The sequence below is a fragment of the Sciurus vulgaris genome (genome assembly GCF_902686455.1).
Source record: "Sciurus vulgaris genome assembly, chromosome: 4".
Lineage (NCBI taxonomy): Eukaryota > Metazoa > Chordata > Mammalia > Rodentia > Sciuridae > Sciurus > Sciurus vulgaris.
In genome coordinates this window covers 87,638,480-87,665,292 of record NC_136464.1, presented here as the reverse complement: position 1 = coordinate 87,665,292, position 26,813 = coordinate 87,638,480, and the positions used below count along the sequence as shown (strand labels likewise).

The 26,813-nt window shown below is 44.8% G+C and overlaps 1 protein-coding gene across 1 annotated transcript in view; it reads right to left on the bottom strand.

Moving 5' to 3' along the window:
* The window catches only part of DRGX (dorsal root ganglia homeobox), a 30,271-nt gene extending 3,723 nt beyond the window's left edge, over positions 1-26,548 (bottom strand). Inside the window, exons 1-6 of the mRNA XM_079136609.1 lie at positions 26,461-26,548; positions 25,944-26,057; positions 21,676-21,773; positions 20,670-20,771; positions 17,599-17,777; positions 17,398-17,510 (exon numbers count right to left, since the gene is read on the bottom strand). Coding sequence (XP_078992735.1) covers positions 17,398-17,510; positions 17,599-17,777; positions 20,670-20,771; positions 21,676-21,773; positions 25,944-25,977 — 526 coding nt within the window. The 5' untranslated portion in view covers positions 25,978-26,057; positions 26,461-26,548. The remainder of the gene's footprint in view (positions 1-17,397; positions 17,511-17,598; positions 17,778-20,669; positions 20,772-21,675; positions 21,774-25,943; positions 26,058-26,460) is intronic.
* Between the last annotated feature and the right edge of the window lie 265 nt (positions 26,549-26,813).

Below are 26,813 nucleotides of genomic sequence, written 5' to 3'. Positions count from 1 at the left end.
CCCACTATGGATACCAAAATCCAAGGATGCTCAAGTCTCTTACAATAAAATGGTACAGTATTCACATAGAACTTGCACACACCCACCTCTATACTTTAAATCTTCTCTAGATTTCTTTTATTATTTTTTTAAGTTGTTGGTGGACCAATACCTTTATTTATTTGTTTTTATGTGGTGCTAAGGATTGAACCCAGTGCTTCACACATGCTATGCAAGTGCTCTACCACTGAGCTACAACAGCAGCCCCTTTTCTCTAGATTTCTTATACCTAATACAATGCAAATGCTGGATAAATTGTTGTTGTTTTATATTGTTTATGGAATCATAATAAGAAAGAATCGTCTACATGCTCAGCACAGATACATTTTTTCCAATTTTTTTCTCTCTGCAATTGGTTGAATTCAGATGTGCAAAACCCACAGATATGGATAGCTGGCTTTATACCTAACAAAATGGAGAAAAACACTTAAACATGACTAAGATGGTAAAATTTGCATAAAGGGTACTTTGCCATAATTAAAAAGAAAGTAAGAGATTTTTAAAAGAAAGGTTAAGAAAAACTGTATGGGCCAAAAGCAAGTTCAGGTCTAAATGGTTCAGGAAGATTAGGAGCACATAAGTCTCCTGGAGCTCCTTTATGGGTCCTAAGGGCCTAAGGACTGCCAAAGTCCCTCAGACCCACTCACCCAACCACCCACAGTGTCATATCCATGAGTTGACACCCTTAACCCAAGCCACCCACTGTCTTTGACAGAGGAATAATTGCATGGTTCTCACACCTCCCTTAGTTAGTGCCTGAACCCCAAGTCTGGACAACAGCTAACATATCCATCAAAGGGGCCAAGGCCTAGGCTCTGCCTACTATGTTAGGAGGCAGTTGGGAAGAAGGCTTACGAATGGATTTACCAATGTCTAAAGAGCCACAACCAGGAATGTTGACAAATGAAGCACTGGCAACCTGGAAGGAGGTCCTAGAAGGTATTGAGGGGCCAGCCCTCTGTCCTGCGCTGACCTGGATGAAGGCACACAAGATGTGTCTATCCAGGATGGAGATGTGGACTACACTGAGAGAGGCCATCTGTGTAGTAAACAAAAGCAGAAGCAAACAGGAGACAAATCTAATGAGATAACACTTAACAGAAGTCCAAAGTCTATGATCTACACCCAAGGACCCACTGTCCAAAGGGAGAGTGGCTCTGCAGGGAGCATGGAGTCAATATGACTTCATAGGAAGCTCACTGTGACCCCAGAGAGTCACAGATTACCTTAATAGAAGCAGAACCTGCAGGAAAGGGGAAGGCAAAGCCTTCCTCTTCTCTGTGATGTTCAGACCATGCCCTAAGCCTCCCTATCAACAGACACCTCTGTCACCATCCTAGGGAAAAGAAGGGAATGTGAACTCCAATGAACTGGACACATACATGAATTAATTTCAATTGTCCATCAAGCAGCATCTATCTCCCTTAAATCCTACAACCACTTTTTTTACCATTTTCCACATTTTTATTGGTGCATTATAATTGTACATAATAGCGGGATTTGTTGTTATATACATTCACACAATATAACAATATAATTTGGCCAATATCACTCCCAGAACTTCCCTCCTCTTACCCTTTCCTCTATTCTACTGATCTCCCTTTGATTTTCATGAGTTCCCTACCCCACCACACATACCTTTCTTTTTCCTCTTTCTTCTCTAGCTTTCATATAAGAGAGAAAACATATGACCCTTGACCTTCCAAGTTTGGTTTATTTCACTTTACATAATGGATAGAACTCTAGTTCTATCCATTTTCCTGCAAAGGACATAATTTTATTTTCTTTATGACTGAATAAAACTCTATTGTGTATATATATATATATACCTCATTTTCTTTATCCATGTATTTATTCATGTACACCTAGGCTGGTTCCATAGTTTAGCTATTGTGAATTGTACTGCTATAAACATGGGTATGCATGTTCACCACAGTATTATGACTCTAATTCTTTAGTGTAAATATTGAAAAATGGTGTAGCCGGGTTATATGGTGGTTCCATCCCTAGTCTTTTGAGGAAACTTCTTACTGATTTCCATAGAGGTTGTACTAATTTATAATTTCACCAACAGTACAAAAGTGTTCCTTATTCTCTATTGCCTATCCAGCATTTATTATTATTTGTATTCTTGATGATGGTCATTCTGATTTGTGTGAGATGAGATCTCAGTGTAGGTTTGATTTGTATTTCCCTAATTGCTAATGATGTTGAACATTTTTTTCATAGATTTGCCTACAACCACTTTTTAGCAAAGAAAAATATGACGTCCACAAATAGGAGTCTTAAAACTAATTCTTGATTCTTGATTTCTCAGTAATGTCACAGTACCAATAGCTCACCAGAGAATTCTGAGGAGCAAACCAACCAATTCAATGCCCCATCTTCTAATTTTCAGACTTGGGGATCTAGAAGGGAGTAGCAAGGGGATGGTATTTGTTTTTGGTTTTGTTTTAGGTTTAAATCAAAAATCTATAATCATGAGTGAACTAAAATTAAATTAACTACAAAGGAAGTTATCCCAGTGTAGCATATAGTAATGAAAAACTGTGAATAGCCTAATAACTCAATAATAGGAAATTGGCTAAGTGACCTATGTAGAAGATGCTGCATTTATGACAAAACTGTATTGTAGGAGGATGTTTAGTGCCCTGTAAAAGATACCAATAATATACTAGTTTAAAAAGCAGGGTAAGAAACATTATGCAAGTCAACATAATCCCATTTTGATATACATATGTCTGTGTATACACATACATACTGTGGACTGAAATGTGTGTCCCCCAAAATTCGTATGTTGGAATCCTAATCCCAAGGTGATGGTCTTGAGAAAGAAGACTTTGAAGGTCATTAGATCATGAGGGCAGAGTCCTCATGGATTAGTGCCCTTATAAAGAGTTGCCTTGTGTCTTCCACCAGGCGAGAACACAGAAAGAAGAGGCTCCCTGTGAACTAGGAAGCAGACACCAAACCTGCACCTTGATCCTGAAGAACAGTGACTCAAGAACTGTGAGAAATAAAGCTTCATTGTTTATAAGCCACTCCATTTATAGTATTTTGTTATAGTAGCCCAATATTTTTGTTCTGGGGAGGACAGCTGATTAGTTCCCGGATCCCCTGAGGATACCCAAATCCATGGACGCTCAAGAAAAGGGCATAGTTTGTGCACATCCTCCCATATACTTTAGATCCTCTCTACATGACTTATAATACCTAGTGCAATGTAAATGCTATATAACTAGCTGTACTATATTTTTAGGGAGTAATGACAAGAACCAAAGTCTGTGCATTTTCAGTAAAGACAATTTTTTCAAATATTTTTTATCTGTGATTGGTTGAATCTATGGATGCAGAAGCCTGATTCATACACTCAGTGCATATGTGTATATGTACATCAATATACCATATCGAATTAAAATTATAGATATATGTACATATATTACACATATAAATACCTTTTAGAAATAGAAAATATTTGTAAATTTAAATTTGTTTAATATCTCAATAAGTTATAAAATATGTTTACCAGAGATAGAAATGTGAACACATATATTTGCAAATAAGATTTTTAAAATGTACTAATGCCAAAATACAGTGGTTGATTAAGGGTTATAAGACAATAAATGATTTTTCCTTTGCATCCGACCATATTTTCTGCCTTTTCTCAAGTGGCCAGGTATTACTCTCACAAAAAGTATGTCCTTCGTGAGGTGTATGATTTTCTGTCTTCTCTCTTCAGACAATGGGGACAGATGTTCTCCTTTAGAACAGAGACTCACTGAAGATGCTAGGAAATAAAGACTATGTCCTTAGCATCCAGCAAAGACTAAGCCACAGGCCTCAGGCAGCATTTGAAGTACTAATACAAACATCAAGCTGAGGACACACCATGAAATCCATCTAGGAGCATTCCACCCATCTCCCATTCTGTGGGAACTGAAGTCAACTAAAAACAAAAACAACCAACAAAAAACAACCCCACTGGTGAACCCCCAAAAAGGCCAGGACTTCAATTTTCCACCCAGACAACTTGTGCCATCACCAAATTCTATGAAAAGCCATCTGGTCCTTAAACACGGCCTGAGAATTGTTTTGTTTGGAGATCATACTACCTCCTGGACACTAAATTAAAACACACAATTAGGTTTCCATTAAGTTACAGAAAATTCTGCTGAATTGATCTAATCGGCCTCCATTTCTCTATGACATCATGCTATAAAGGCTTGACTTGAACATAAATACTTAATGTAATAAATACAGTCTGAAATATTTGATCTCCTTGGCAGTTTAATTGATCTACTACAGAGACTGACAGGAAAAATTAAGTTAGTTCTGTCTCGTCTCTGCCAATAGCACATTTTCATCATAAAGGTACATGAGATTTGATGCAGGTGGCAGACTGAGCCCGGGCACACTGTTCTCTTGTTGACTATTCAGGTTAAATGACCAAGAACATAAATACGTGGATTTATGGGGCATTGAACACTAATAACGCAGTTCATTTCTTTTTGCTTTATGATAAAATAAATAAATGAATAAATGAATGTTTCTTATAGTTCACAAGGAGAGTTTAAGTGGGACTGCTGGCAGATGCCCACAGTGTTTAAGCATGTTCTTAGCTGTTATGGCTAACTAAGCATGCTCATAATAATCAAATGCACTACAAGAACAGATCCATACCTGGATTCATTGTCTTCTACCACAGAACCCCAGAACTGCTTTTTCTTGTTCCTATGAGTTCCCTTCCCCCATTACCACTCTCACACCCCTGATCCCAGAACCAGCCTGTCCCATCTTGGTACAAAGTAAACACTCAGTGAATATTTGAAGAGAGAAAGGGAGAATCTTTCCTTTCTGACCAAGTTGGCATATTTTAGTTCCTCGCAAATGCAATCTCCCAGGTCCCAAAACTCACAAGACCCATACAAAGAAAAAAGTATGTCAGGACAGATTTCCCCAATCTGTTTAATGCCAAAATTTGCAGGTTCTTTTGATGGAATCAATCCTAACTCCGACCCGTCTTAATTCCACCTTTTCAACATTTCCTTACTCACTCAGCAACCACTCATTGACTGGGAGTCAATTCCACTGACCATGCCAGCCACAGCCTTGTGCTGTGACATAGTCTCAGGATCAGGGCAAGTGTCCTATTTCTGCTTGGATGTCTTTGCAGGGTCAAACAAGTAATGCAGGCAGTCCCAGATCCAAGGACCCCTGGCACAGCCACAGCAGCTACAGTGACACATGTTCTGAGCATTCAGATGCCAGTGAGCATTGCCCTCCCGACCAGAGACAGCCAAAATGTGCTTGGGCAGGCCACTTCACCTACTGCATCCTATGCCACTGGCACCAGCCTAAAGCCTTCTGCTCAGTTCCCTGTACTCCAGTGCCCCACTGATTAACAGGAAGGGCAAACTCATCAGCATCTATAGGACATGACTTCCAGAAATAAACTGCAGTTTTTCAAACCCAAGGATGACAGCCATGCCTGTCAAAGGAATAAAATCAATATCAGAAGCTCAGAGGGGGCCACCTAGATCCTGACTTGCCCTGCTTCTGACAGATATGCTATGTGACCTATGTGTCCTACCTCTTCTCCAGGCTTTAGTGTCCCCCACTGCAATCTGGAGAGATGTCCATCAAGGAGATTCCTTACAAATCCCAAGTGCTTGATTCTCCAGCCCTGCCATAGTTTAGATCTTGAATGTCCTCCAAGGCCCTTGTACTAAGACTTGGTTTCCAGTTCTGGTGCTGTTGGGAGGTGTTAGAATCTTTAAGAGGTGGGGCCCAGTGGGAGGAAGTTAGGCCACTGGGAGCATGCCCTTAAAAGGAATTTCGAGACCCTAGCTCCTCCTTTTCCTCTCTCTGTTTCTCAGTCACTATGAGGTAAACAGTTCTCCTCCACCACATGCTCCCACCATGAAGCATTGTGCAGCCACAAGCCCAAAGCAATAGGGCCAAGTGGTCATGGATTGAAACCTCTAAAGCCCCAAGCCAGAATAAACCTTTCCTCCTTTTGAGTTAAGTATCTCAAGTATTTTGTCACAGTAACAGAAAGCTGACTAACCTAACTGTTGTCTCCCTGACATCAGATAGGCATGGTGGGGGCTGGGGCTCGTCCACTTTCCCCGTGAAGAATGACCATGTTCTGTCCCTCTGATTCTCTGCTCTCTAAGAACCTGTACCCTCAGAAACAATCGAGAAGGCCCTGTGTGACTGTGCTGCTTTCTGGGAACACTAGGAATGACCCATACACCACAGACATTGGTCACTGTGTCCTCGATGCTGGAAGTCCCTTCCCTTAGGAAGCAAATGTTTGCAGGACGCAGGTCCTCTGCCCCCAGAGAGTCAAACCCAATCCCTTATCAGATCCCAAGTGACTTCTCAGTCTTGACTTGACCCTAACAATAATTGTCAGCACTTACTGGACATGTGGATGAACCAGGCAGAGGTACATGTCCTACTGATCACAGAACCACTGTGTGTGGCATATGACTCTCATTTCACAGGCGAAGAACCTGGAAAGTGTCCTAAGTGACCAGGGGATGAAAGGTAGCAGGCAGCACTGCCAGCGTTCATTCCTATTCTCATGGCTTCTCTATCCCAGAGGGCCCCCACCCACTGGGCAGCGCCTATGCTTCTTTCAAGCCCAACTCAAGCATCTCTGGAAGGCCTTCCTCATTTTTAAGCAGAAAGAATTCCCCCTTCCTCTGGGCTTCCCCACACTTCCCATGCCCTTGTTTGCCTCCCTGAGAGCACATCATTGTGTCACCTAACAGGATTCATGTTTGACCTGTCTCTCTAACTCCACTCCCAGCCTGCCAGGTCCTTAGGGTAGGAATGTGTCTAATTCATTGATGGGTGCTGAGTCCTTGGTGCAGTCTGTAGATGCCCAGTGGATGCTAAATGATAAAAGGAGGCTTCTGGGGTCCAGCGGATGATCAGCTGTGCAGGTACAGGGCCAGGGTCTCTTAAGAGACACATTCAGGGGGGAAAGTCTTTGCTTCTGTACTAAACATGTACCAACATTTTCTTGTCATTATTCCCTAAATAATACAGTATATCAACTATTTGCCTGGCATTTACAGTATATTAGGTATTATAAGTAATTGAGGATCTGAGTATACTGAAGACTTCATGCAAAGGTTATATAAAAATCTACACCATTTCATATAAGGGACTTCAGCACCCATGAATTTTGGTGTCCTGATGGGATAATGGAATCAATCCCCTCAGATACCAAAGAACAACTATACTAATATTTGGATCAATCACAGTTAAGTAAAACTGTACCAAAATCTGAAGTGGAGGCTATAAGAAAAGAAAATCACAGACCAATCTCCTCATGATCATAAATGCAAAAACCCTAAAGAAAAATATTAGTCAACAAAATCCAGAAACCTATAAAAAGGATAACATGTACGTCTAATTTGGGTTTATCTTAGGATCATGCGGTTGGCTTAACATTTTCAAAAATCAATCAATATAATTCATCATGTTAATATGTTAAGAAAAATCTTGCAGTCATCTCAACAGCTGCAGAAAAAGTATGTGATGAAATTCAACATCCATTCATATTCATGGTTTTTGTAAAATAAACCCAGGACAAGAAGAAACTATCTTCACTTGATAAAGAGTGTCTTGAAAAAATAAATAATGACCATAGACCCTGAGAGCTTTCCTGGGAAAGCAAGCATAAGGCAAGGACAAGTAGGATCCACGTGTACAGAAGACAGGGTATGCTATGCTTTCATTCATATAAAATGGCCATGACAGCAAGAGCAAAATGACCGCCATCTAGAGAGACAGGGAGATGATATGTGGTTTCTCAGGACTAGGGAAGTTGGCAGAAATGGGAAATGACTGTCGATGGGTACAGGGTGATGAAAATATTCTAAAACTGATTGGAGTGATGCTTGCACAACTCAGTGAATCATTGAATGCTGTAAGTTAGAGGATGAATTACAAACAATATACTAATTATACCTCAATAAAACTTTTTAAAAAATAAAATAAAGCAAAGATGCCTGTTATAGTCACTTATATTCAAGACTATTTGGCAGGTTGAGTCAGGAGAATCTTTTGAGCCCAAGAGATCAAGGCCAGCCTAAGCAACATCCCTGGGCAAATTCTGTTTCAAAAATATAATATAAATAAAATAAAAAATAAATAAGAATAGATGACTGCTAGGCATTCTAACCAGAACAGACAGATCAGATAAAGAGAAAAAATAGTATAGGATTGTAAAAAAAGAAGCCAACTGACTTTATTTACAGATAACCTGATCCCATACATGAAATATCATAAAGAATCTATGACTAAACCTAATAACATGGATAAATCTCACTAACATAATGCTGGACCAAAGAACCCATACACAAAAAAAAAAAAAATGGACACTGTATGATTCCATTTATATACAGTCATGTATCATTTAACAACGGAATATGCTCTGAGAAAAACATTTCATCATGTGTGAACATCACAGAATGTACTTACATAAACTGTTACTATGATGCCACCAGGCAATATTATCTTATGGGACCAGTGTCCTATGTTGAGTCTTTGATCAAAATGTCATTATGTGAAGCATGACTATATAAATATAAATGTAGATTTTTTTTCAAAAAATAGTTGAGACTATAGTGGTGAGTGATAAACTCATCTTGCCATGAAAATCAGCAGGGTGGTTGCATTAGGTAGCAGCAAAGTGACTTGAGTGGAAGGAAGTCCATGGAGTGCAGGTCTCTGGAGTGCAAGCAAGGAGGCAACATAGGTGCTCAAAATCTCTCACTAAACTCTAGATGCATACTTTATGAATTTTCTAATGAATATTCTATTTCACAAGAAAACTACTGCCGGGCATGGTGCACATGCCTATAATCTCAGTTGCTCCAAGGCCAAGGCAGGAGGATCACAAGTTCAAAGTCAGCCTCAGCAACTTAGTGAGACCCTAAGCAAATTAGTGAGACCCTGTCTCTAAATAAAAAGGGATGGGGATGTGGCTCAATGATTAAGCACCTCTGAGTTAAATCCCCAGTACCAAAAAAGAAAAACTACTCTAGAAATTGTTGTGTTTTTTTTTTTTTTTTTAATTCTTGTGATTTTTTTTTTTTTTTTTTTTTTTAATCACAACAGAAGGGAAAAGTAACTGAAGAGAAAATGGGGGGAAACGCTTTTAGGGGGCTCAGAAGAGGAAAAGGCCACCTTTTCCTCTGAATTCAGCCTTCCTAGGCAAATGTTCACTGACAATACAGTCCTTTCTGTCTCAGAAGCTGGGCGCTTTGGCCCCATCTGAAAGCCAAAGGTGAGGAAGTCATGTTCTTGGCTCACAAAGCAGCTTTGCCCTTGGGGAGGACATGGCCTGACCCTTTCCTAGGACTACCCCTGTCTTCCTTATCCTCACACACTCCATCAGGACAAGGACTGTTACTCCAATTGCTAACATCTATTGACTGCCCATTTAGAGTGAGCACAGTTGGAGACACTGTATCTAAAGCATTTCCTTCAGTCCTCACTGCCTCCCAGGCCTCAGTCAGGAAGTGAGGCCAGGATTCCAGCTGCAGCCTGTCTGCCTGTAGACTCCTCCCAGTCAGTGGGCCTCCCCTGGGTCAGCTGAGGGCATCTCACCTCTCCAGGAAGGCCTGGGGAGGGGTGAAAGAAGCTGTCAGATTAACCCCATTGCTCTGCCCTGGTCCTCTGGCCTCAGGCCTGACTCCAGGCTACCACACCAGGGACTGAGGGCCCCATCATGTCAGCCTTGCCTAGCAGGCTGCTTCCTCCCTTTTGGGAAGGTCAGCTGTGATGCCTCCACTCTGCAGACTGCTCAGCCCAGTACAGGAGAGTGGGTGTGACTCCCACAATATGAGCATGCAGTGAGTTATGGAAGCCCTCGCCTGGCAGCTGTAATTATTATCCAACTCACACCCAGCACAGAGAATCACAGGTTAGAGTCAGCCTAGCTAAGTGCATGAACCCATGGTTCTGCAGTCCCCAGCCACGCCTGCCGGCCTGTGGCTAACACTTCCCCGGAACAAACCCGAGCACCTCCCTGGCCATTAATAACCTCTTTTGCATTAATGAATTGTGATCACGAGGCTTGCCATTAAGACTGTGCAGGAAAATTCTTTGTGTTGCTTCTCTGGACACCCATTATTGTCGTAAAAACCCTCCCCGTGCCTTTGGATTCTCTTGAAACAATCGTAATGCATGCTAATTGGGAGCTCAGCCAGACTGTCTGGTCAGGGTGAGTCCTCTCTGACTAACTTAGAGAACAAAGCACATCACCATGTGAAGCCCCAGTTAGCCTCAACATGGAATTTCTACAAGAAATAGGAAGGAACCCAAACATTACCAAAAGTTGTAAAAGTGGGGCATTCAAGGAATGCGTAAATTTCTCAGGGGCAATAAAGTTCAGGAAAATGGGAGAAGTTTGAATGGAGCAGACATTTCCACAGGTCCTTGAAGGATGAGTTGGACAGAGACCGCCACAGGGATGTTAAAGCAGGCCTCCAGTTAATACTAATGGTTAGGACTCACTGACTACCTCTATGTGCCAAGTGCTGCTCAGGGACCTCAGATGTTCTAACTAATTTTGTTCTCGTTCTTCTTATAAATAGAGTCCTAATAGAATCAAGATGCCCATTTGACAGATAAGCAAGCAAAGGCACAAAGCAGTGTTAGTATTTGACTCAAGACTTACATGGCTAGAGAATGGAGAAACTAAGTTTTACATCAGGCAAGGACCACTGTGCTAGTAGGCTAACTTGCTAATTAAAGAAGAAAGCACCACAAGTGCCTGGTTTCCAATTATCAGGCTCTGGTAGGCAATATCTTGGCCTGAGGTAGATAGCACCTCCATCCTGAAGCAGCCCACTACTTGTCCAGCCCACTACTTGCCAAGTGAGCCTGGAAGCTGGTCTGCCACACCTGTACCTATGCTGCTCCAGCTGGCTGCACTAGAAGAGCCAAAATCTCCTGACAATCCAGGGTTGCAACTCCCCCACCTTACATCCATCTCCTGTTCCCCATTACCTAAGCTCCCAGCTGCCCTGCAAAGTCACATCCTTCCCATGTACTCACCTTCCGGCACATTCCAACAGCATCCTATATAAGCATCCTCAGCACTGCAGCCCCCAAATTGCCTCACAGTCACCCTAGTCAAGCCCAAACACCTGGCTAGCCTAAGAGCAGAACCACCAGCACAGGACAGTAGTGCTGTAACAGAAGGCAAAGCTTGAGAAGGTTTCTGCCCTCCTCCTGACCTAAGGATGAGTCACTAAGTCAAGCCTCTGTGTGTGCATGGTGATGCTGAGCCGTGGGGATTTTCCAGAGACAATGAGTGGTCACCCTCAGTCAGACCTTGGCTTCCCCAGCTCTCAAGCTGTCCCAAACCCCAGGACCTGCCTTCAATGGGTATTTCCAAGGAATGAAAACCAATCAAACTTCCTAAGAAAACCACCATCCACAGTTTTATGCTGATGACTTTCCAATCTGTGTATCAGAGTTCTACAAGTGACTGACATGAGACATGATCCCCTTCATATTTTCTGGGCCACTCTTCCACCTCAATGATTTAAATGTAAGAATACAAGGTCTAGAAACGCCGTGGAGTTTTTCAGAGATACTCAGCTCACAGGAATGTACTGGGCCACAGACACTGAGCTGCTGGACCCTAACCTGTCCACCCCACTCACAACAGAGGTGGCTTGGATGGTCACCAACCTGTGCTGAGCCCTGAGAGTCCAGTGGGTGGAGGGAGGTGGGCAGAACACATTCCTCTGCACTCAGTACACTTTTTTTCTGCTTCCCCTTTTCCTCCCTCTAGTGCCATTTATTCCGGGAACTGACAGTACCATCAGCGCTTCATACCCTTGTGTTCCACATCCATGAATTTGACTGGGTATGAATGGAAAACATTTAAGGAAAAAAAATCACATCTGTTCTGAACACGCACCGATCCTTCATGTCTTGTCATTATTCTCAATAACAACTATTTATGCAGCATTTACATTGTAACAGGCATCATAAATAATCTAGAGGTGATTAAAGTATATGCTTAAGTTACATGCAAATGCTACACCATTCTATATGAGGGATGATACCTTCTGTGGATTTTGGTATATGAGGGGTTTCTAGAGCAATTCCCTGCAAATATCAAGGGACCACTGTAAGATTCAAGAGCATTCTCATTTTCAGAACACATTCAAAGCCAAAAAATTTTCAGGCAAGTGAATACCCACAAAATTACCTTAACAGAACCTAAGGACTTCAGGGATCACTACTTAAAGGAACTCAGCAATCTCAACAAGCCCTAGGCTATCTCACAAACACTCCAGGGGGCTTTCTCAATATTTATAAGGCAATGACCTCAGACCATTACAACAATACCTAGAACAAAAGACTAATACCCCCAATCCAGAGTCCTTGGGTCTATAACTATACACAATTGCTCTTTGGGCAAGTAGCCCTGCGACTACTAGTTGGGGTGTTCTGTGCACTCACTGGGAGAACAGATCTTGTCCTGGGGTGTTGGGAGCCCTATCTTTGCTCCCACTCTGACCAGGGGCTGATGCAGCCCAGGCAGCCGTGGCTTAGATCCTCAATCACAGGAGAGCACTACCCAGTGTGGTGTCTGGTGTGAGGCTAGAGTTCAGGTGACTACCCAGTACATATGCTTCCTTCCGTCCAGGTTGTGTGAACCATGTAGGACCACACATCCTAGGGAAAGACACAGGTACCATTTTTATTGTGGGAGCTGAAATTAACTTAGATTCACTTCTTCTGGCTCCATCACCAGTTGCCACAAGCCTGGAGAAATAGGTTGGAATCTCTGAACTAGAAGGGACCAAGGACTCTACTCTCATTAGTCCTAGTCTCTAGTGGTCCTGAGTTCAGACCCCTTCCCCTGGAGGACTCAATTGCCCTCACATGTATGCAAAAGCAGGGCAGATATCAAAGCCTCTGGTTGCTCCCCCTACCAATAGATGCTCACCCAGAGGGGGAAAAAAATGGTGTCTGTAAGAAAGGGTACATCAGGATGTTGAAGAGAACAGCTTAGACCTCCCAGGGGAGAACTAAGTGAATTAGTGAGGTATGAGAAAGTGCCTTCCCTGCCCTGAACCTCAGTTTCTCATTTTTTAAGAGAGCCCCCAGCAAGCATGATGCTATCTCCCAGCTAGCTGAGGCAGTCCTCTCACTGGTCAACAGCAATAGAAACAGAGTCCAGGCCAAGAGAAGCACAGCTTATCTGAGTCAATAGTTCTGCCCAGCATTTGGGGGTATAGGCTGTGTTTCAGCTTGGACTTCCTGGGATAGAGCCAGGCTCTAGAAAATTGGTCTCACTCCTCTCCTGGGCCCAGATAAGACTATTCACTTCATTTCTGGAGCTTGGTGAAAAGGAAAGGACATGAAGTACAAGAATGGGGAAGCTTAAACACCAAAGCAGTTAACATGTATCTCTCAAAACAATTGAGCGTGGAACCCTGGGGGTGTTCAGAAGCCAACTCGCAGCAGGTGTACTTCTCTCAGCCTATGTCCTGTGATTTTCCCCAAACACAACTTCTGAGGCTGCGGCATCCACCTGGCTTAGAGAGAGGAAGGGCCAACAAGCTGACTCAGACCCAGCTCCGGGATTTCTAGATCAAAACATCTCATTTCCAGAAAAGCCTCCATGTTGGGGTCAGTTACTTTTAGAATGCAAAGACACCCCAACCCATATCAACTCTCACCTCAGAACCATCCCAGCTCCATTCACTAACATCTGACTATAGATCCCCTCCTAGCACGATGCTGACTGTGTCACCGTGAGAATTAAGTGAGTTTAAGATGCAAGGTTGCCTGGCAGAGCAAGAGAGGGTTTTCAATAATTGCTCTTTTCCCTCCTTTCCATCATGGCTTAGCTGTCTGGAGATGGAAAGCCAACTGCCCTGATAAGCCAGAGGGGACAGAACCACAGAGGGTGTGTCAGGATAAGCCCAGAGAGAAGAGCTTTGCTGAAAGGAGGGGGCTGAGGAGGAGGAGGTAGCTGTGCACCAAGAAGAATTCAGAAAGCAGAGATGGGAGGAATGGAAGAAACCCCCACCCCCATCCCAGCCCTGTGCCTCTCAAAAATGGGAAAAAGACAAATACACCCAAAGGACCCTGTGTTTCCAGAATAGTGAGCAAGAACTCTTTTGTATTTAAGAAGGAAAAGACCGCATGTACACACAAAGATAATGCCTAGGATGTGTGGAGGCCTAGGTTCAAACAGAAGAAGGAAGGAAGGAAGGAAGGAAGGAAGGAAGGAAGGAAGGAAGGAAGGAAGGAAGGAAGGAAGGAAGGAAGGAAGGAAGGAAGGAAGGGAGGGAGGGAGGGAAGGAAAAGGAAAGGAAAAGAAAAGAGGGAGGGAGGGAGGGAAGAGAGGAAGGGAGGGAGAGAGGGAGGGAGGGAGGGAGGGAGGGATAAAAAAAAGGAAATTCTTGACCCAGTTCTCATCTTCCCCATGGGTAGGAGCCAGGGGAAGATGTCTACATAGGGAACTGGAAGATGAACGGATGAGTCCAGGTCTCCCCCAGCTCATGGCTCACTTTCCTCGTGGCTTGCCTGGTTCTGGAAACTTCTCAGCCAGTTGTTGGCCCCAACACATCTTGTTGTTCCTACAGTCAGGAAGGGTGCCTCACTGGGATACAGCAAGCTGCCCAAATAGGACCCTTAAAATGCACAAAGATGTGCCCAATTTGGGTGAGCACACCGTGCTTTCTGCCACCTCTGTAGGGTCCAACATACCCCCAGGCTGGCAGCAGCAAAGGAGAGTCCATTTCCAAAGGCAGACAGATACACGGTAGGTTCCAGGGTCACAGCCCAGACAAAGGGCTTAGGAAAGGAGAGTTTGGGAGAAGGAAGGATGGATGGATGGATAAACAGCTGGCCTCATTCTGCAGCAGCCCCTCCACTAGCCTTGTCAATGCCAAGCAGGGGGCTCCCACAAGACATGGGAGACACAAGTCCCAGCTCTGTCTCCCTCTCACCTGCTACCCTTGGCTTCTCCCAACCTCCCTGGCCTGAAGTCTAGCCCTCAAGACCCACCTCCAGACACTGCAGGCTTCCACCAGGGCCTTAGTTTGGCTTAGCCAAGATGCCCCAAGGGCTACTAGGAAAGCAAACATGTGAATCACCTCCTACTCTTAGGGCCAGATGGGGCAGGCAAAAACCATTTATTACCAAGTGTTGCTCTCAGCTGAGGTGGCCCTCACCAAAATAGACAGGATTTGTTGTTTTTTGGTTTTTGGTTTGGTAGGGCAGGGTGAGCGGGGGAATGAAGTAGTAATTGAATCCATGGGCTATTTATCACTGAGCTGCATCCCCAGCCCTTTTATTTTTTATTTTGAGATAGGGCCTCACTAAGTTTCTGAGGCTGGCCTCAAACTTGCAATCCCCCTGCCTCAACCTCCTGAGTATCTGGGATAACAGGCATGCACCACCATACCCAGCTCAGCAGACAGGTTTGTTAGAAGCACAGATACAGGATTGCTCCTTTGCTAAGACCAGTCCCTCAGATAATGCCCAAAACCCACTGGTAATCAGTCTCCCTTCCAATTGGTCAACTCCACCTCTGCACAGGTTGAGTATTCCTTATCTAAAATGCTTGGCACCAAAAGTGTTTAGATTTAGGAATTTTTTTCCAGATTTTGGAATATTTGCATATACATAATGATATATCTTGGGGTTGGGACAAGACCCAAGTCTAACACAAAATTCATTTATGTTACACACCTCATGCACTTGGCCTGAGGGGTACCTTACACAATATTTTTATTGTGCCTATGTTTTTACCACAACCCATCACGCGAGGTCAAATGCGGAATTTTCTATTTGTGGTGTTGACACTCAACAGATTTCAGATTTGAAAGTATTTTGGATTTCAGCTTTTTAGATTAGGGATCTTCACCTATAGTTTCAGAGCAGACTATTGTGTCCCGTGAACATGTGCTAAGGCTGCAGGGTAGGGAAGCTGTGCATAGCCCCAGGAGCACTGGATGCTGGAGCTGGAGGAAGTGAAGGAAGAGGAAGCTGGAAGCTGAAAGAAGAAGTGCGAGGAGGGGTCTGGAGCTGAGCCTCCACCACCAACATCAGTAAACTAAGGGAGGGGACTCACCCAGCTGCCTGGACCACTAGGAAATGTCTCCAGGCCTCAGCACTCCACCTCTAACAGTGAAAAGCCCAGACCCAGGATTGACATACAGGGCCTTGGAGTCCTAACCTTTGCCAGGCACCCTCCACCTTATCTCTGGGCACCCAACATACCTGCCATTCTCCAGGTTAGACCGGTTCTCCTGCCCACACCTGGTAACCTTTGCACCTGCTTCTCCCTACACCTACAATGCCCTTCTCTCCTTCTCACAGACTCCCTAGGGAGATTCCATCACATTCTCCTTTGGCCTCCATATTGCAATGCAGAATGCCACACTCTATGGAGTGTGTGTGTGTGTGTGTGTGTGTGTGTGTGTGTTTCTGCCCCACCTACTGGGAAGAGACCCCTCAAAGTCAAGGAGAAGCCAACTCTAGCACACAACAAGCAGCAGACACCCTAAGGAGGCCTCTCCCACTGCAAATTATCAGGGAAAAACCTTGAGGGAGTCAGGGCTTGTTTGTCACAGGGGGTTTGGGAGGTGGAGTGCAGGTACTCATATTCACCCAAGACCCACTGGGGGCTAAACCTTTTCCTGGCCAGTACAGCTCTCCGGCCTGACCACTGGACAAATAAGTGTGCTACCAGGAATTAAGAGCCACTAATGGGTCCTTTCATGTAGGAAAGGGACAGAAATCACCAAGGGACAGTCCTGCAGGAATTTCTCTCTCTGAGCCTGACCAAAAAAAAAAAAAAAACCCTAATGATTTTCATCCTTCATATAAAAACAGTCACTGAGAAGAGAGCAAATCTTGCAAAGTCACAAATCCTAACAGTTCAGACCTCTGGCATCAGGAATCACAGGGAAAGCAAGTGAACTAGCTGCACGTATCGGACAGGGTCCTCAGAAACAGAGATGGTTTCCTTCTCCAGGCTTCCCCCATGAGCTGCAGGCCAGCACCTAAAAATGTTGCCAGAGGGAGCAGGGAAGCTATAAACATATGGAGTGGTCACTTTTGAAACAATCACCTCTAGGATAAGCCCTCTGTTGTTGACCCTTAACAGCAATATCCACATGCATGTAGAACTTTCACTAGGAAGTATGGACCTGTTTCTGTGACCCTGGCTATGACTGGTAGGAGAAGGGAACCCGGTTGGTACAGGGACAAGGATGGGCAGAGCCAAAACAACAGGCCAGTGAGTCTTCACCCTCCCCATGAGGCTGCACCTGCCAGCAGAGCCAAACTCACCCTTCAGGGAGGCCACATGTGACAAGGCCTGGGCATAGGTGGCTGTGTTCAGGAGGGTCCCCGGCAAGCAGGAGGGGAAGAAAGGACCAGCAGGACCCACAGTTCGCCCCAAGCTGTCAAAGATAGAAATTTTCATTGAGTTCCCTCATGTATCTGTGGAACTGCCTGAGCCCCATGGGCCCCAGGTCCAGCTGGCCTCACCTCTGCTGGGTCTCCAGCACCTCTTTCTTGTTCCGGGCCTGGTCCCCAGGGGGTGGGGAGTTGATGTTTCTCACTGGTGGTGGCGTCACCTCTGCCATAGGCTCCTTGGCACCTGGCTCCTGGTCAGAGGCCCCTCTCTCTGTTTTTCTCCATTTGGCTCTTCGGTTCTGGAACCAAACCTAAGTCAGAATGGGAAACACACACCAAAGGGAAGTTGAACAAGGGGAAGGAGCCAGAACCCCAACACGAAGGTCTAGACCCTGTGCAGGTACATATGGCTCACCACGCGGTCCCTGCCTACATTGTGCTCTTTGAACTGAGCTTCTGTTCCATGGACGTTGATCAGCTTACAAGCTTATGACAGGCATGTTTCAAGGAATGAATGCTAAATAGTAGGAAGTATGTAAATGCATTGCCCATAGGAAGGGTAAAAGTGTTGGCTTGTGGATATTCCCAGAACTGAGTTGCATGGAGTCCATTTATTTGATGTGAAATGTATTTACTACTGGGGGATTATTGTCAAAGCAGCTTGGAAAACACCACTCTAGGCCTTCTCATCAAAAAGACTCATTTAGCCATCTAACAAGCCAAGGCCCTGAGTGTATCTGGTCTCATACCTGTGGTCTAACTCTGAAATCATAGTAAGTACGTGACCAGCTCAGTGCACCTATTAGAAATCCTGACTCTGGAGTCAGCCTTAATTTAGAATTCTAGGGCTTGATTTAGACCCACTGAAACCCCATGAGGTAAGTAGTCCTATTGTTCCCATTTTACAGTTAGGGAATTAAACACAGAGGTTAATTAACATGCCCAAGGTTATCCAGGTGGCAAATGACAAATCCACATTGTGAAGTCCAATGACTTGGCTCAGGACCATGATTCAAACCGTTTAGGGGACAATGATAACAGCAACTCCCAAGCATCGTTAGGAACGTTGACATGCATGCAAAACGTTGAACACAGTACTTGGCACATAGCAATCAATCACTCAATGAACATTAGCTAGTGTCATCATCTCTGTGATCCTTGAGTCAGCAGGAGGCTTATGATTCACCTTGATTTAAGCACCTTTTTAGAGGGGGGTGTCCTGCAGAAGGACAGGCTGCATGGAAGCCAGACAGTCCAAGCTCAAGGTGTACCCGAGGTCACCAAGATCCTTCTGTCTTTACTACATCCAAAAAAACCTCTCCTCTCCTCTCCTCTCCTCTCCTGGGAGACAATCCTTGACTTAAAAAAAAAAGATTGGCCAGGCCTCCCTCTGATTCCTGGGGGGGGGGGGGGGGGGGCAGCATCCTCGCCTCCTCCCCTAGCTGCTAGCACACTGGCCAGGGAAACAGCCTGGGTCCTTGAGGCTGAGCCCTCTGCCAACCAGCTCTATCTCTTCATTTTCATTCTCCTTTAACTGGGTTTCTTTCTTTCTTTCTTAATCAAGTTGGTTTTTAATTGCACATATCAGCAACCATTGAATAATGATTTTATCTATATTCTAAATTTAGGGCAGTTAAATGCAAAGCAAAATGCAGACACTTTCTTGTGTCTTAATTGAATGAAGGTCACAGCTATAACAACATTTAATTGAGCTATTTTTCATTATCATATTTTAATGACTTTGCACTGACAGTTCGCCTGCTTCTGAGGAAAGAGCATGATGGAGTCGTTTATTTCCCTATTTAGTTATTGTTTGACAACATCAGCTTCGATTAAGACCCTGCTTTATAGAACATTAATCATATTTGAATGAGCAAGGGGTATAAATGTAAACACATCTCCCTTCCCGCCACCGAAAGCCCGTGTCCCCACACGGAAGCTCACTAAACAAATGCTTCGCAGCCATTGTCTGGCTGCATAATAGCCAACAACAGCCTGGACAACAATTCCCAGCTTTAATTGTCACCACCCCTATCTTACCCTTGCACCTTTCAGGGAGAAGTTATGATCTTCCACTTCTGAATGTTCAATAATTGTGTCATTTATCTCAATTTGCAGTTCAGTCTTTAGGCAGCTATTGGCAAGCTGGCATTAAAAAAAGAAACGATAGACGGTATCCTGGCCAAAGAAGATTTTCATTTCCAAATAATAATCAGTTTAATTTGCCCGCATATGACCAATGATTCATGTTCAGATTTAATAATCAGGATCACATAATCTGATTATAGGGGAAATAATTTGTTTACAACCCCCAATTTACTGCTCAGAATTCCATTATCTCTCTTCAGCCATTGGTTTTTAAGAGATACTAACATGACCCAGGGGAACCGAAAGCAAACTATTATATTTCCTACAATTAGATCTTTGCATAGTCTTAACCCCAAGCCCCTACATAAAAAAGAACAGAAACAGCATGGAGGAAACCCCATAAATAAAATGAATATATAATTGTGCTCAAAGAATAGCTCGCCCGGAGAGGCAGTACTGTGAATCTGTTCTTCTCCACTCGGGCACATCTGCTGGGCTCGGCGGGTTTGTGCACTTAAACATAATCACCGTGTAGCTTCGGAGAAGAAATCCTGCTTAGAGGCGCTTCACGCGGGCTATGCTCATCTCTGCTCAGCCCTTTCATTGCACCGTTTAAAGATTTTTAAATTGCACGCATTCTTCGGATCCACTTTGCTGAAAGAGTCCACGTGCAGGGGAAAAGTTGGATATGATGCAATTTCTGGAAAGCAGATCCTATCCTGCTTCCCATCTGAAAACGCGGTTCTCTGCAATTGACCAGCCTCACCCCAGAGCGGTCAGATCTGCTTTGAGAATAGCATCTCAGCTTTTTTTTTTTTTTTTTTTTTTTTTTTCCAAAGCAAGGAAATGGATGTGCATTGATGTAATTTAGTACCTTAGAGACGCGGACAAATTAGTGTAGAACATTATCACTAGTTAATTATGAATGACCGATTAATCAACCTAATCTAATATTCCACATTATGTTGATGTTATTAAAGTGCATCATGAAAATGACAGATAGTCTTCATTTGCTTTCTTTGGCCAAATGTGCACTCTGCAGTCATGATGTCAAAAAAAAAAAAAGTTTGCCAGTTTTAATATTAGAGAGTTAAATAATTAAAAAGAAGGTTTACCTGCACTCTGGCTTCTGTGAGGTTTATTTTCATGGCTAGCTCTTCTCTGGTGAAGACATCTGGGTAGTGTGTTTGGGCAAAGACTGCTTCAAGAGCTTCCAGCTGGTAAAAGGAAAAAATATTTACTGGTGAGGGGCTGTGGCTAGGTGAGGGGAAGCAGTACACATTTCAAAGCTGCTGTGAGTGGTGAGGAAGCAGTTTTACAGATCAAATGGAGGAAGGAGATAAAGAAAAAAGCTACTTGAATGGATTCCGCAGAATGAGAATTTCTATCCCAGATGACTTAGGAATTCAGACTTAATAACAAACTTAGTGCTATCCCAAGAAGTAGAAATAAAGAGAAGTAGGAATATTTCTTGCATTTACATTTAAATATTGTCATAGGAATTAAAGATCTACGGGTGGCTTTCCAAACAGTAATCTGCATAACTTCCACCATAGCGTGTGGAGAATGATACCTACTTGTGGAAGCCCTCCCTGGGCCAATCCCACAGAAATCTCAGAGAGGTTTGTGGGTCACCTTCACAATTACTCCACTTTGCTCAAGAGTAGGACAGAAACTGATCTCAAGGGACATAATCAACCCTAGGAAATACAAAAGCAAGGTTCCAGTTGTAGCCTTTCCACGGGTGGTGACAATACTATCTATGGTACAGTCAACTTCATGGGTCCCAGTTTTCCCATCTGTCTACTGGGGATCAGAAGGTGTGACCTGCCTTCCTCAAAGGGTTATTGTGAGTTGACCTGGGATGTGCCCCCATGCCATCAGCTTAAGACAAATGGTAGAGATCACTGTTGCCTCTTCATTAGACTTCCTGGAATCATAAGGACAAAGTTAGCTACCCTCCCCCAGACATATTTCTTGATACATAAATTGTTCAATAAAATAAAAAGATCCATTAACATGATCAGTTGGCCTTATTTTAAATGACAAGAAGTTGCTCAGCTCTGACTTCCCGGAGGCAGGAAGTAACTGATTCTCAGAATTGGGGATGGACCTTGTTACCTGCTGGAGCGTGAAGGTCGTCCGGTTTCGGCGCTGTTTTCTCCGCAGAAACCCATCATCAAAATCCCCTGTAGAGTGGTTGCCAAAGGGTGCAGTGCCTACTGGGAACAAACTGGATCAGCCTGAGCAGAGGGACCCTCAGTCCTCAAGCGCCCCCTCTCTCCACAGAGGCCAGCATTACAAGCTCATTCACAGGACACCTGCCCACCCACTCCAGACAGGGTCCATCTATCCCAAAGCGGATTTCTCTGCTTCTCTTAAGAGAATAACATCTTTCTACTCTCTTTCCCACTCTCTCCTGTTCTCTCTTTCCAAAAAACCTTTGACTTTAAGCCCAGCTGTCCCTATTGCATAGGGTGGCAGTGACCTTAATCCCCAAGATGGTCAAGTGCACTCCTGGTAAAATTCTGGACTCTGAGCCAGAAGGGGTCACTGGCTTGAGGCAGAGTCTTTATCTGCCCTCCAGCTCCCAGCTGCACCTTGTCCAGTGCGCCTTCATCTCACCCACCCACCTCAGACCCTTAAGGGGCTGTACGTCTGCTTTCGCTCGCCTGTTAGTTTTCTTTCCCCTGTTTCTATAACCAACAAGGGTTAAGGGCTGAGGAGGGAGGAAGCTGGGGGAAGAAAGAAAACACCAAGAGCTTTTCACAGCACTTTTCTCCTAGAAGTGCAAAACGCAAGGAGTAAGAAGTTTATAAATGAATATTAATTACCGTTCGTCACAGCTCATCAGCACCATAGTGGATCTGTTATTTAAGATGTCAGTTAACAAAAGACCTGCACCAATAGCGACTGCTTTGAATGCCAGGCAGACACAAACAGGGCCACTCTCAAAAGACACTGTCAGGTCAGGCCTTATAAAGCACCTACTGCTCTCACTTCCCTAGAAAAGAAAGACACTGTCCTGCCCAGAAGCCTCCAAAGCTCATGATAAAGCCAGAACAGAGTTTGGCCCCAAATGTGTATTCATATCATTTTCCAAATGTGCGCTATTTACTTGATAGTCCACAATGGCTTCTTAGGAAAACAAATGAGCAAGTTTCCATTAACCAGTGAACAATTTACCTGCCACAGGCCCTGTGCTCAGACTCAATGCACATTCAGCATCAGGAGTTCCCAAAGCCCAGACAACATCCTTCAGAAGGACCTCAGTCCTGGGGAAACCAAGTCCTCTGGGCTTTTTAAAATTCCATCTACTGAAGGAGGTCCCTCTAAGTATTATTTTACCCTCCAGGGCCACATCCCTTGCCAGAATACATCCTTTCTCTCCCCCACTAAATCTTCCTGCCCAAATTGCATTCTTCCTCAAAACCCTAGTTAGAAATATTTCTTTCCAGCTCATTGGAGATTGAAAAGGGGTCATCTCAAATCAGTCTTGTTTCCACTACTTTGCAAAAAGCTCAATTGTCTCCTTTTGGAACAAAGCACTTGACTGGGGAGGAGGGAATACAGTCTCTGAGGTCTCCAGTCATGATCTTTCCCAATCTTCTAACTTATACTTTTTTGTCCCAAATTATTTCACAATTTTACATGTAACATCTTATTGTGAAATGTTGCATATCAAATTGAATCCTGAAAAAGACCAACTTCACCAATTTAATAAGAAAAAATTGACAACCTAATAGAAAAGAAGAGATGTGAATAAGCTCTCTATTTAAAAATACACAGAATGGTTAATAATTATGAAAATGTTAAACCTCACATATACTTAAAATGCAACAAAACAATGAAATATTATTTTCATGATTTTGGCCAAAAAAATTAAATAAGGTGCATAACGACACCCAATACAAATAAGAGGTAATAAGTTGGGCACACTTACTCTTGTTTACAGGAATATCAGTTGGTGCAGCCTTATTAGAAGGTAATTTGACAATAACCATCAAAAGTTTAAGGGCACATGCAGGTATTTAATCTATTAATATACTTTAAAAGTGTGCTAAAAAAGGACAGACAAGAATGTTCCTGGAAACACTGTAATTGAAAAAGAAAACAAGTAACAGTCAAAGCATACATCAGTAAACACTTTCTTCACAACATTTAATGGAATATTATACAGCTGTCTAAAATAAATCAGTAGATTCATGTACATTGGCATGGAAAAATTCCCAAGATATGTTATGAGGTTAAAAAAAAACAAAATGTGGAATGATGTGACAATGTGATCTCAGGGCAAATAAAGCATAACATATACAGAGAAAAGACATACATGAGGAGGAAAGCATGTTTTTCTTGAAGGAATTATAAGAAACCCACAATAAGCAGGTACCTTTAGAAAAAAAACATGGAGGAGGATTTCACTGACCAAAGCATAGGTTTCTGCTCTATCCAGACTTCTCAGATAGGTACATGTAGTACTTTTGAAATTAATATCAGCAAACATATCAGAGAAGTGAGATTATGGGCCTTGTTTTGCTTTCTCTTGCAAGCCGCTCAAAAACAATTTTTAAAAATAGAATTAAAAAGTTGGTAGGCTATAAGATGCCACATTCCCAAAGTCTATACTCAGCTTTTCCACTTATAGCAGATTGTCTTTCCCCCAACTACACTAACCTAAACTAAATTAAAACTCCCCTTCCTGCAAAATTTGCATAGAAAACACATCTACAAAGGGAAAGGTGTTTAAAGCCCCATCTCCCTTTCTTCCAGTCATATCAATCAGAATCAATGTCAACAGGGAATGTGCCCAGGGTGTGGGCAGAAAAAGTAAGCTGAGATGAACTGAGAGCAGCAAGCAACTCTCAAAGAAAGCTGGGGCCAGGCCTGACCCTAAGTCACTTCTGCAGGCCACCCTACAGACAGGGTTTCCCCAGTAGGTCACTCAGAATGTCCACCACTTGCTAAATGCCCAAACCTCTGCCTTCCCCCACTTTGACCAGGAAAGGTGCCTCCCAGTGACAATCAGTCCACAGCCCACAGTCCACAGATTCAGAAGCACAAACAAGGTGCACCAAACACAGGTATAGAGGGTCTTCCTTAGACCTGGGATACAGTGTCAAGAGATGCACCTCTGACTTTTCCATAAAGCTTACGCAGCATGAGTCATTGGTAGTAAAGGGAGGTGAAATACAGGCTAGTGCATCCTTTTCAGGAATGCTGACAGAGATAATGGGACTTAAACACTGCTCTGCTTTAGCCTTCTCTAGAAAATCCTGCTAGGCACTTTAGAGTTTTTTGTTTGGAGGGAGGGAAGGGGGACAAAAACAAACTTTCTGATATCCCAGCTAAGCCTGAAGTCAGATCCCTCAGTGTCTAGCCACATTTTGCCTGCCCCATGCCTCTCTTGATTTCTTGGCCTCAAAACTTGTTCCACAGCAAGAATAAATCAAATAAGTAGGTTGTAAAAGGCCAGTCGGGGTATGGCTTTCAGGATTGCAAAAGCCCTAATATCCCTGAGATACAGCTTTGAAGAAGTCCCTGTTCAAGCCCAGAGTGTGGGGCTGCACATTCCCCTGATGGACACTAATCTCTGCCCTCAAAAGACCCACCCTCCCTCGGTACCTCTAGGCCCTGACTGGAGACACCCAGAATTCCAAGGTGTTCCCTTCTCACCACCCACCTCCACTCAACATCAGGGATCCCGAAAGGAAATTTTTTCTAAGGTCTGGAGATCTTCAAAGACCAGTTCCCGGACCCTGGCCCTGGGGAGTGGAGAGTGGAGAGTGGATGGTCTTTGGGGTCAGAAACCCAGTGAGGCACAGAGTAAATTCATGGTAGGGTGCACGGGGCAGGTGGTAGGCAGGGCAGGCAGCTCCGCCGCCAGGGACTGACATTAAGTCGCCCAGAATAGCGGGGCGGGGTGCTTGGAGCACTCCCACCAAACGCCTGGAGTGACAGCAGCCCAGCAATGGGTCCTCCTTTGCTCGCGGTGGGGCCCAGGACGCGGGGGGCCAGCTCGCCTTGGCTTTCCGGGATGTTTGCAAAACACCGTGAAAGATTGATGCGGCCCCCTGGGCAGAGAAGCCCCGATTAGAGGCGTGACACCAGCATCTGTGCTGGGAGGACCGGCCCTCCCCGCGGCAAGCGTAGCCCGGGGCAGCCGGTCCCGGGCGGGGAAGGAGGTGGGAGGCAGGTGGCTAAGGGGAAACGGGGGACGGGGGATGGAGCACGCTGTGGGAAAGATGCTAAGGGCGCCCCTACTCACCGCCAGGCTGCTACCCCTCCAGGGCAGGGACCCCACCACCCACCAGCCCTGCTGCCGCTCCGACCCTTTCAGCCGGCTTCGGCTTCGGCCTTGCCCAGCAGCCCGGGGAGCGGCTCTTACTCACCTTCTAGCTGTGGCGGACAGTGGAAATAAAACATCGCCGACGGTCGGCTGGACTGGACGGCCGAACTTGGGTGGGTGGCGGCGAGACCGACCGGCGCGTATAGCTCTGGCCTGGCTGCAAAGCAAACAGCATAGAGCCTAAGTCTCTGCCTGCGCTCCGGCCCGGCCCAGGGGCACACGGAGAGCACCCCTTTTGAAAAGCCCCGTCCCAGCGCCTTCAGCCCACTGCGGGGACAGGAGGGGAGGTAGTGGGACCTCCGGTCGCAAGCCAGGATCCCGCAAGGTGGGGCAGGTCCATGCCCCGGAGAGCTGAGCCCTCACCCAGGCCCCAACACCAAACCCGCAATCTAGTTCCGGGCTCTCGTGGGGTCCCGGCCGCAAGCCCCGCACCAGGCCACCGCAACGGGTCTAGTGAACGTACAAGGCCAGCTGCCCCGGCGGCAGTTACCGCCAGGAAGACAGTCGGCCCCAAGGCCCGGGACAAGGGGCCCGGGGAGTGGGTCGGGAACCCCGCGTACCTCCGCCGGAGACTGGCGAGAAGGCCGGAGCGTGACCGCCTCCGGTCCGCACGCGGGGTTCGGCTGGCGGCGGGCGGGGCTCGGCGCTGCTGGCGCCCGCAGGACCAGAGAAGTGACTCGGGAAGTGGCCAGATGTCTTGCTGTCTGTCTACAGCGCGCGCCGCCGCTCAGCACTCGCCTTTATAATCTCACGCATAATTGGCCTTAATCTGATTATTTCCAGCGCTGTCTACAGCGAGTAACTTGGATAGGTCTATTGGGCCTTACAAATGGCCCACGTGGTGTAAAAAAAAAAAAAAATCCGTCATTTCTCAGCAAACATCGGGAATGTTTTTCCTCTTTTCTTCTAAAAG